At 38.8% G+C, this 11,212-nt stretch overlaps 1 protein-coding gene across 1 annotated transcript; it reads left to right on the forward strand.

Moving 5' to 3' along the window:
* Nucleotides 1-157: 157 nt before the first annotated feature.
* Nucleotides 158-10,849, forward strand: LOC133027289 (cyclic nucleotide-gated cation channel beta-3-like). The gene is made up of 17 exons (XM_061094319.1): nucleotides 158-250; nucleotides 2,120-2,208; nucleotides 5,520-5,677; nucleotides 5,789-6,088; nucleotides 6,183-6,391; nucleotides 6,487-6,537; nucleotides 7,005-7,091; nucleotides 7,197-7,261; nucleotides 7,869-7,991; nucleotides 8,107-8,248; nucleotides 8,394-8,553; nucleotides 8,665-8,762; nucleotides 9,532-9,615; nucleotides 9,734-9,852; nucleotides 10,258-10,410; nucleotides 10,541-10,691; nucleotides 10,826-10,849. The coding sequence occupies exons 1-17, from the start codon at nucleotides 158-160 to the stop codon at nucleotides 10,847-10,849; spliced, it is 2,106 nt and encodes a 701-aa protein (XP_060950302.1).
* The last annotated feature ends 363 nt before the right edge of the window (nucleotides 10,850-11,212 follow it).

Genomic DNA, 11,212 nt, shown 5'->3' on the forward strand with positions numbered 1-11,212 from the left:
GCTGTTGACTTCAGGGCGAAGAGGAGTTCCCAGAGGGCATTAATGAGTCTGGGAAATTGAATTCCCTCAGTCTGGTGTTTTGATGTTAGACGAACACTCCTCAGCGAGAACACCTACGTACAGGCAGGCCTGTTCTCTGTAGCCCCAGCAGACCACCATGCTCAGCAGGTTGAAAAGGCTTGTAGGGGCTCCAGAGCCCCCCCCTGCCCCGGCTGCAGACCCTCCTCCGGCCTCAGATCCACCAGCTAAGGTAAGACCCTGCTCTCTCTCTGATTCCTAAAATATTCATATTAAATGAAACAGAAAATCACAGCATACATTTCAAGGCATTTTACAAAGTAGGGTTATGTGTTTATTTTACTCCCATCCAGAATAATGACATGAACAGTTACACAACAGTTTGTTGAGTCAAATCTAAAAATAACTTCAAAAGATTTAAGCTTAATTTAAACCGAGACATTTTCTTGACAGTTATTATGTTTAAGTATGAAAATTTTTATTTGTTTTATATTTAGTATATTTATATATATATAAGTTACGTGTAGAATTATATGAGAACAACATATTATATAATGAAGCTTGATTTGGAAAATCTTTCACTTTATACAGTTTGCTTGTGACGTTGAACTGTTGCTTCCATATTAGTTAATTATCAGTAATAAGAAATTAAATTCCAGACGTGAGTACTTGTGGCAAGATAATTATACATTGTGTATTTGATCTGACTTCCTTGATAGTTGAAATCAAACCGGTATAAAACTCTTTAAAGATTTCAGCTTCTTTTCCTCTGTTTTTAAAAGTTATATAATTAATTTACAAAACAAAGAGTAGTGGGCCACATGCTGGGCCCTGAGGAACCAGTAACCTGCATTAATCAAAGTGAGTTAAATTGAAAATGTAAAGGGTGTACGAAAAGTGTTTTAGCTTTATATAGATAAAATCACTATCTAACCGGTCAGCCTCTTGCCACCTGCTTGGCACACGGCCTCATTAAGGTTATATTAAGGTAATTTCAGGGAAAGCCTCTGAAGCAGCTTGGCACTGACCTGGAGTAGAAGTAGCTCCAGCAGGGAGGGGAACCTGAAGGGCTGATATAACTGGTTTTAAATGAGGCTGAATTCCTGCAGTTAAAGCTGAGAGGGAGGATAGTGAGGATTCATTTGATGCACTAGCTGCTATTACAATACCGTGAGCCTCCCCTTGCATATATAACAGTCATACTTGTCATTTTAGCATGTTTGAATACATTCTTTCACATGAACCAAAATAAATGAGTCATCATGTAAGGTTGAGCTTTGTCCTCTATTTGTTTTCAGATTGTTATTAAGGTGTTGCATGTTTACAGGAAGAAAAACCTCCTGAAAAGAAGGATGAAAATGAGCAGCCAAAGAAAGAGGAAGAAAAGGAAGAAGAAAAGAAAGAGGAGGAAAAGAAAGAGGACAAAAAAGAGGAGGGACAAAAAGAAGAAGCAAAGAAAGAAGAGGAGCCAAAGCCAGGTGAAGAAGTAGTTCAAGCTTGTTCAGTGTTAAACCAACAATAACATCACATCACATGTGTCAAATTTACCTTTTTAACACACATCGACCAGTGTCTAGTGTTATTTTCTCTATACTAGTTTTGGATAATGGAATCAGATTGTCTCATTGGTTCCTAATACTCCTACTTACACTTCACTGTTTGACCATAAGAGCAGAAAAAAGGCAGCAGGGAGTTGAACCACATATTCCTTCAGCATTTCTATAAGCAGCATTTTTTCTTCTATTGCAAAAACCGTTCACTGCCTGCACACAGACATCAGGGGCAATTTGAGCCTTTCAGTAGCTCTCTTGCCCTTGGAGGAACAGGAGATCGAACCACCAACTTTCTGGTGCTTAGCTGCTGCTCAACACTCAAATTCCCTTCTCGGTTGTTGAGGTTAATTTTGACTTCACTTCAAAGAACAGGCATCTTTTGGAAGCAGCTGTTGAACTGATTGTATTGTTGCAGAATAATTTCTGCAGAAACCAATGGAGAAACTGTCTGACTGGTCCTTGTCTGATCAGCTGCTTACGTTACCTTTTATTTGTTTTATTTTTCAGAAACTGCATGACACATTCTGTTTTCATTTTCAGCTGCTCCTGCCGCTGCTGCTCCTGCTCCTGCTCCTTCCGCTGCTCCTGCTGCTGCTGCTCCTCCTGTCGATCCTGCCAATCCAGAGGGTCCTGAAGGGTAAGAATTCATCATATACTGTATGTTGTGTACCCCACACAATATGATCAACCCAACACAGGATGAGTATAGATAACTACAGGTTCCATAGGACAGCACTTCAAATTAGGATTTTTATTTAATTTTGTTATCTTTTTTGTTTTGACTTCTCACATTCAAGATTAAAGGCAACATCAGACTTTCTATAACAGCAAATCTTGTGCATGACCCTCAAGAACAGATGAAATGTAACTTTTTTGATCCTCCATAGAGGAATTCCACAATCGAGTCAGCAGCTTACATGGAAGTAACAAGCTTCGACAAACCGGATTTATGTGGCTGGAGTTCAGCAGCACTAATGAATGCATTAGTTTACTCGCGATTCCAAATACAAGATATGAAAGTTATTTCACACTTTGCATAGTGAGATTTGTTTATTATCTATTCACTCAATGTTTTCGATGAGTGAACCTTTGAAGCAGCTTCTCTCATCTGTGTTTGCAAAAATGCAACAACATTTAGGAGTCAATGACAGGATAGCATCTCACTTTACAAAAATAAGGGTAGTGCTCAGCCTATAACATGAGTCTTCTCATGTCTTTATAAAGCTTTAAGAAATGAACAGATCCTTCCTTTGTGGATTCCGATGCACTGGTGTTTGTTTTTTGAGTTCACTTTGGGAGCAGCTTTTGTTGTAAAGCAAGGTTTTGCAGATGCTCCTCTGTGATTCATTGTTAGTGAGCAGTGGCGATTTTAGGCTGAAATTTCTGGTGGGGCAATTTTGTATGACTTCATGTCACCGGCACAAAAATAGAGGTAGCTGATTATTATAAGCAGTAGGCCTATATAGACCAGTAAGATATACTATGGGCTGCATTTTGAGTGCCAGCAGGGAGCAGAAATCCTATTTCATATAAATTTCCCATGCTTTAGCGCTCAGCCCGACACAAAGATGTTGCCTATAATACAGCATTAAAGTAAAATGATTGCAACAAAGTAAAAAGATGAGACAGACACATAGCTCAAATAACTTGCATAATTTATTAATTTATTATTATCAACATGAGGACGACATGCACCAGCTTCATCTGCACAACACTTTGTGTTTCCTTCCCTAACTAAAGACGGCCTGCAACTGTTTAGAGTCATGGATAATAGAGTTAATTTCTATATTCATTATATATTATATATTCAAATGAACACTTATTAGAATAATGTTTATCTTTTGCTTTCTGATTTGATACACTTTAGATAAGAACCCAGTGTTTTATTTTTCTTCTTTGCCATAAGAGACAGAACACGGTCAGCACAGCTGTGTCCTTCAGGCTCGTCTGTACCTAATAAAATGATAGGAAACATAAAAGTATGGCATTATTGTAGAGGAAGTGTTACTTATGAACAAAGCTTGTATCCTTATTTTCTGTGGATATTCAACTACTGATTTTGAATTTGGTTTAGGATTAAACTGTGCACTACAAATACAATGAATGTAATGTATGGAGTTCTTCCACATTATTAGTATTGCATATATTATTTAATACATTATGTATATTTTGCAATACTTTACTTTGATTGTTTGTAAGTTATGAAAACATGTCTGTACCTGGAGTCAGTGTTGAAGTGATGACTCAGTGTTCAGTCTGGTTGGATTCCAGTTGTCTCATGTTTGACATCCTATAGGAACATTCAACAAAAATAAACAGATATAGAAAGTTTAAAAGTTTATTACTTCAAAGTTCATCAGATTATAATCATTTCAGTTTAGGAAATAGGTGGTGGGTAAGATTAACAATGTAAAAGACTGATAATAGTACTACTATAAATACTCACGTTTCAGCTGATCACAGTAAATCTGTTTCTGCAGAAAAATAATCTGTGTAACGTAGTCAAGTCAAATGGGTTGGCGAGTGAAATAACTTTACATTCAATTAGATATTTTACATGGGGGAGCTTATTCTCCAAACACACTCATCCTCATAAACTAACACTTCTCTCTGCTGGGTGGCCCGGATCATGTGGCTTGGTGCTCCCATGGCACAGGTCTGACGCTTGGCCAGTGGTGCCCACAGCAGAGAAGTACGGCGAGAGAAAAGCGTTTGACATAGCGAGCACACAGACAGAAACACACACGAATCAAATTACTTCAAAACAAGACTATAATGCTTGTGAGTCAAGTGTATTCACACACACATTCACGCTACTTTGCATATAAAATAAAATAAAATATATTTTTGCCACAAAGTTCAGATATGCAGTATTTAGGTTTCTGCACAACAGCGCTATCTGGTGGGGCTGTGCCCCTAATGTAGAAACGCCACTGTTAGTGAGCCTGTATGGAAGGAAGGGGGACCTGGTAGAAACATCTATACCAGTATTATATAGGTGTCACCATCAGGCACTGATTTAGACCCTTTATTATAGCAAAGTCCTTATTAAAGTATTCATATATTACAATAATAATAAGCACCTTTCAAAACATGAACTTTTATTTCATATCTGCCACAGTTTAATCTCCATACATTGTGCACAACTCGTTGAATCATGTTGACATGATTAAAAGAGTTGCTTCATGTTTCCTCACGACACGCACAGTGTGTGGACAGTGTGTTTGCTGCAGTTACATGGTCCCACTGTGACACCTAAAGTAGAAAAGGAGCTTATGGGAGCTTAGTGGTATTTATTAAACAATTTATTTTGGTCTTTGCAGGTAACTTGTGTAATGTTTAGGCAAGAATTGAAATTGGCACGTCTCTATATCACAAAAGGGATTTTATATCTCATTAAAATGACAAAATCCTTTTTCTGTATAGAGGTTCAGATAAAAACTGAAAAGTCTTGCTAATGTCAGGACTTCTTATAAGCTAACGTAGAGCTGCTTTTCTGATTTTCTATTCTGTAACAGCAGATTGTTTGTGACAATAACAACATGACACTGCCACACAAGAAGGAACTGTCCCATTTATGCACAACTTCTATAGTCCTCATTCTAAACCCGCCTGTTTGGAATGGGCTGGTAGCTTCTCCTGTGTTAATGCTCCTGACTTACTTCACAATGTTTCCTTGTCATTAGTGAGTCCTCCTCAGACTCAGTTCTATAATATACTGTCACTTTTTATTTGATTGTGTGCAGCTTTTTATAAACAGTCTATGGTCCAAATTGGGCACTGCCCTTTTTTCTGGCAATTTCCTCCACAAGTGCCAAGTGTGAAGCCGATAAGATGAAAAGTTTACGAGATATGTCCACAACATACAGACAGATGTTTATGAAATTGGTTGGTAGATAATATTGAGACGGATCACAACTAAATATTGTTTTCTTTTCATGTTTTTAGAGAACAACCTGCACCTCCTCCACCACCTGTTGTCTACTTCCGCTACACAGATGATACACTCAGAGAGTTGATCAAAAGGTTAAAAGAACGGACAGCGATGCTGAGAGAGAAAGCCATAGATCCTTACGCCACTTCTCCAGAAATCACCCCACCTGTCAGTAAGTACAGAAAAATATCCAACAAAAAACCAAAGCATGGAGACAGGATAGAAGCTTGTAGACATAGAGAAAGAGCCACTTAACCCAACATCACTCCCTTTACCTGTTTAGCACCTATCATGAAGAAGGAGGACTACATCAGGTTGAAGGAGGAGGAGCGGATAGCGAAAGAGGAAGCGGTTAAAAAGAAGGCAGAGGAGGCCATTAAAAAGGCGGAGGAGAAGAAGAAGAAGGATGAGGAGAAGAGGCTGGAGGCTGAGAAGAAAGCGGAGGAGGAGAGGCTGGCGGAAGAGGCCATGAAGAAAGTAAAGTTCCTCCCGGAAATCAGCTGCTCCTGCTTTGATGTCCTCATTCAGCCGATCGAGGAACTGATGGACTCGACCATTGGAACCACCATAGATCCTTTCACAGGTAGGGGGGGTGCACACAGACGACCTGACAGCTGAGTTCAAATGAAACATGAACATGTAAAAAGACTGAAAACGGTTCTGTCTTCTGTCTCCAGATCGCCGCTACATCGCCTGGTTGACTGTGGTTGCCGTGGCGTACAACTACAACCTTTGGTTTTGCTCGGCCCGTTTGGCGTTCCCTTTCCATAACGCAACTGCTAACCCCTTCTGGATAATTTTTGATTTTCTCAGTGACTTAGTGAATGTGATTGACATCGTCATTTGGCAGCCCCGCCTTCAGTTTGTGAAAGGCGGCGACATCGTAGTGAGTCACAATCCCTGTCATTGTCCTGTGTTTGTTGGTTTTGAGTTGCATTGTTTTACTGTGTGTAACCGAGAAAAATCCTCTCTCACCTGCAGAAAGATCGAGCTATGACAAAGGTTCACTATCGAAAATCACAACGATTTAAGGTAATAAAGCAAAATCACTTTTAACGATGTTTAACATATTTGGACTTTGTTCAGTTAGAATAGCTTTACAGAGGCTTCCAATATGAAAACATACAATCATAAGCTTGTAAAATAAAATCCAATATCAGAGATTACTAAAAGCAGTGTGTACATAATGGTCCCTTGACATCTGATGTCCTGTCAGATTCATCCTGTGGCCCTTTGGAGCCCAACCCCCTGGTTGGAAGTCCATCTGTAGTGTAACAGTAAAATATGCTTTCACAGACAATTAAACCACTTCAGTTAAGTTGAACTATAAATTAAGGACTTTTACCTCCTTTGGGTAATCGACTGCATTGTCAAACTTCCATCCATATAAATTGATGTACGTTTTATACCTACACATAATCTACAACTCACTGTAACATCATAGTGAGAGAAGTTTTGTGACCATAAGTGTTTTTATTATTGTTCCTCTGTGTGTGTAGATTGATATATTCAGCATCGTCCCCTTCGACATTCTCTGTCTGCACTTTCAATTCTCCACCATCTACAGACTCAATCGGTGGATAAGGGTAGGCAGGCAACAGGTCATTTTTACAAATAATGGAAAAATGGAATAAAAAGTTTTGGTTTAACAAGACTTCACAGTTTTCTTTGTGTTTCATTCTGTTTACTAGATTGACTCGTTTTTTGAATTCAGCGATCGACTTGAGAGCATCATGTCCAAGGCTTACATCTGGAGGTAAATGCTCATGGATCAATGGAGCAAGTTCATTCTCTCTTTCATCGAATATGTTATGATGTTTGTGCCTTGTATTGACATTTCTTTCAAATACATTCAAATGACAGTTTTGTGGCTATCGGTTTGACTATTTTTGGCTTAGTATACACTATTTATTACTATTAATATATATAGTAACATTTCATACTTTTTCAATCAAATTATTCTTTGAGTAATACAATATATTGTAGCATAGTAAATTCCAAAAACTATTTAAAAAATAAAATAAAAATGCCACAGTATAAAAAAATATATATGATCATATTATAAAAGTATAGTGAAATTAGTCAAAGTTTAACTAAATTTAATTCATAGCATCATAATTCAGAAAACTGCCATAAGGCATATGAAGGTCAAAGAATAGTAGCTGAACATAAATGTATATAGAAAGGAGTAAAAATGTAATTTATGATAAGGAATGAGAATCACATCATTTGTAATGTTTGGCTGCAGTTGCATCTGGGGACTTAAAAATGTACATTTGGTTTTTTTTCTTTAGTTTTTATTACAGAACTTTGATTTTGAAAATCTAATTGTGTATTTTTCCCTGGTTGTGTGTCTGATGCAGAGTGGCTCGCACCACAGGCTACCTGCTTTTCGTGCTCCATCTCAACGCCTGCCTGTTCTACGTCGCCTCGGTTCACCAGGGCCTCGCATCAACCACGTGGGTTTATGACGGAAAGGGCACGGCGTAGGTTCTTCTCACTTTGTTTCACCGATTCGCGATTTAGAATCATTTTGATGCGAGTGATGTAGCTGGAGCTGTCCATGGTGCTGAAACACTGAAAGCTCCTCTCCCTGTACAGGTACCTGCGGTGTTATTACTTCGCCGTCCGCAGTCTGATCAACATCGGGGGTCTTCCAGAGCCGGTGACCATCTTTGAGATCATGTTTCAGATGACAAACTTCTTCTTTGGTGTCTTTGTGTTCTCGAGTTTAATTGGACAGGTGGGAGGAGAGTTTTGACTTTATTTTTGTCTTTCATGCAACACTTGTGTTTCGATGGTTAATCTTTTTAATACGAGTTGTTGTTTGAGTCTCTGTATTGTGTTGTTTATTTTTACTTAATTTGTTGATTTGTTCTTTATTTGAGATGAGGGATGTCATCGGAGCAGCCACAGCAGGACAGACATATTTCCGGGCATCGATGGACGGCTGTGTTGAGTACATGAACACTTATAGGATCTCCAAGCTCGTCCAGAACAGAGTCCGTACCTGGTACAACTACACGTGGGCCGAACAGGGCATGCTGGGTAAGTCTCAACAAACAGACAGAGAAAGTCAAGACCCACAAATAAAGCCCTTCAAGTGTGTGTATACAGATGAACCTCCATTCATGCAAACACACTCTCTGTCCTCTCCAGATGAGTCCGAGCTTCTGGACAAGATGCCTCTGGTGATGAGAGTAGCCATCGCCGTGGATATCAACCTGGCCACTTTTCAGAAGATCGCACTGTTTCAGGTGAGGTAGCATTGCGGTAGGAGTGTGGTCTTTGGTAGGAGCTGGCAGGAATGAGGCCTGTTTGGTCCGAGACAAAACTACTACAGCTACAATAGTGAGTATCTTTCTGATAACAGCATTGTTTTTTGGGTTGTTTTAAACTATAAATTTGAGGTTTTGCCGTATTGCTATTGAATGAACAGTTTAGAGAACTACAGGGCCTATATACCTTGAGTGGAAGTTGAATTAGTAGGTTAAACAATGCTACCTTTTATGAAAATGATGATGCCTTACTACTATTACATTTGCATCATATTTTAGACATCATACTATACTATGGCATTTCCATAACAAATTGTAGCCCTTACCATAGTATACTTTTCTATAATACTGGATAATTTTTTTTCAATTCTGATGCTTGACTATACTGTAACATTTTTAATGAAAATGTTACAGTATAGTAAAGCTGCCTTCCTTTAAAATGAATTTTTTTATCAAATTATAGACGGCATACTATGCAATGGCATTTTTATGACAAATTTTACTTCTTACTATACTGAAACATGTTTTATGAAAATTTGGACGCCTTCCTGTACTATCACATCTTTATGATGAAGTCTTACGCCTTACACCTGTGAGATTTTTAGTAACATTTTTGATGCCCTACTCTACTATGACATTTGTAATGAAAATGTTGATGCCTTATTATACTGGGACATATTGAAGAAGTTCATGACACCTTACTTCACCACTGAAAACTTACCTTTGGACCTCAATCTGCTTCTTTCAGGGCTGCGACCAACAGATGCTTGTGGACATGTTGCTGAGGCTCAAATCAATCGTCTACCTACCTGGAGACTTTGTGGTGAAGAAAGTGAGTATGTGCATGTGTGTGTCTGTGTGTGTGTGTGTCCCTGTTAATGACACACTTTGAAATAGCAGCAAGTGAGAACACAGCTGACGTCTGTGTTCCCATCCTGCGCTCTCTGCAGGGGGACATCGGTAAAGAGATGTACATCATCAAAGGTGGAGCGGTGCAGGTTGTGGGAGGACCTGACAACAGCATTGTGTTTGTCACACTGAAGGCCGGCTGTGTGTTTGGAGAAATCAGGTTAGGGTGCACATGTGTTAGTGACCACTACAAAATAATATAGTATGATTCAATACTGTCATCATTTGAGTCATCCATGAACACCTTGATATAAGTGCTTGGGTTTGTTCCCTGTGTTTGAATGCACTCATTGTTAGTCGCTTTGGAGAAAAGTGTCAGCTAAATGAAATGTAATGAATTACATGACTAGAAACTCTTCCCAGATGCAAACCACATTTTTCTATTAAACAAAGCACATTTACTTTTAGAAGTCTTTCTTAAGATTGCATTTGTAATAATTATCAACTGCAATCCAACACCTTTGTTTTAACACTGGTATGTTAACAAAGTATGATGAAGGCAAGAGACCCAGTGATTTTTCTACATGGACACATTTATACTTCTAACCTTTCCTCTTCTCTACAGTTTACTGCAGTCTGCTAAGGACGGAGGAAACAGGCGCACAGCTAACGTCAAAGCACACGGCTTCGCCAACCTCTTTGTCCTGGAGAAGAAGGACCTGTTTGACATCCTCGTCCACTACCCCGAGTCTCAGAAAGTGCTGGCCAGGAAGGGAAGGTGAGTCACTGAAGTTTGATTGTGACTAATTGAATGTCACGACTAATTGATCCCATCAAAAAAACTTAAATTTACACTATATAAAAAAGAAATAAGCAGCTCATTATTGATTGTGTCTGTTACTGCAAAGGCAACTGCTCAAAGCCAAAGGTCCTGCAGCTGCTAAAACCGTTGAGGAGAAGAAGAAAGGTATGACTCTGTTTGGAACCAAACCGCAAACACCCAAAATGATGAGAGCATTTGCCGAAATGCGCAAAGGAGGCTTCTTGGAAAGACTCAAGGTAAACGTTTCATATTTAGACTCAGTCAGCTTTGATTTGGTTGTGTGCAGCTTTTACTGATGACCTGATGATCACCTACCGAGTATGGAACCGTGATGTGATTTTTTATTTATTTTTTTGTCCTCTGTCAACAGAAAGCTGCAGCAGAGGCAAATTGAGAACAGGACATTCGATGCCACAGATCCACACATTTACAAATCTCCGTTATTCTGTATGATCCACCTTTCAACCACTGACTGAAAGGGACAGATCTGCCAGTCAAAATGATTCTAGTTTTGATGTGATGCTCCTCAGCACACATGGAACCAGGTTGCAGAGCTGAAACAGAACAGCTGTAGTTATAATCTACATAATCTAATAATTTTCACCTTCTTAACTTTGTTAAGCCACATGCTGCAGTTGCTATTGTGTTTTAATTGTGTATATTGTAAATCATGTGTAATTTTTCCATATAAAATGTATGTAAAGAATATTTTGCTATTAAAAGCCGAGCTGTTATACTTGAGACTGAGGTTCTTTCT

This window comes from Limanda limanda, chromosome 20, assembly GCF_963576545.1.
Source record: "Limanda limanda chromosome 20, fLimLim1.1, whole genome shotgun sequence".
Classification (NCBI taxonomy): Eukaryota; Metazoa; Chordata; class Actinopteri; order Pleuronectiformes; family Pleuronectidae; genus Limanda; species Limanda limanda.

Coding starts and splice junctions, on each gene's coding strand:
- LOC133027289 (XM_061094319.1), top strand. CDS start 158: ATGCTCAGCAGGTTGAAAAGGCTTGTAGGGGCTCCAGAGCCCCCCCCT. Junction 2,209..5,519: donor AATCCAGAGGGTCCTGAAGG/GTAAGAATTCAT, acceptor TCATGTTTTTAG/AGAACAACCTGCACCTCCTC. Junction 6,392..6,486: donor TGAAAGGCGGCGACATCGTA/GTGAGTCACAAT, acceptor TCTCACCTGCAG/AAAGATCGAGCTATGACAAA.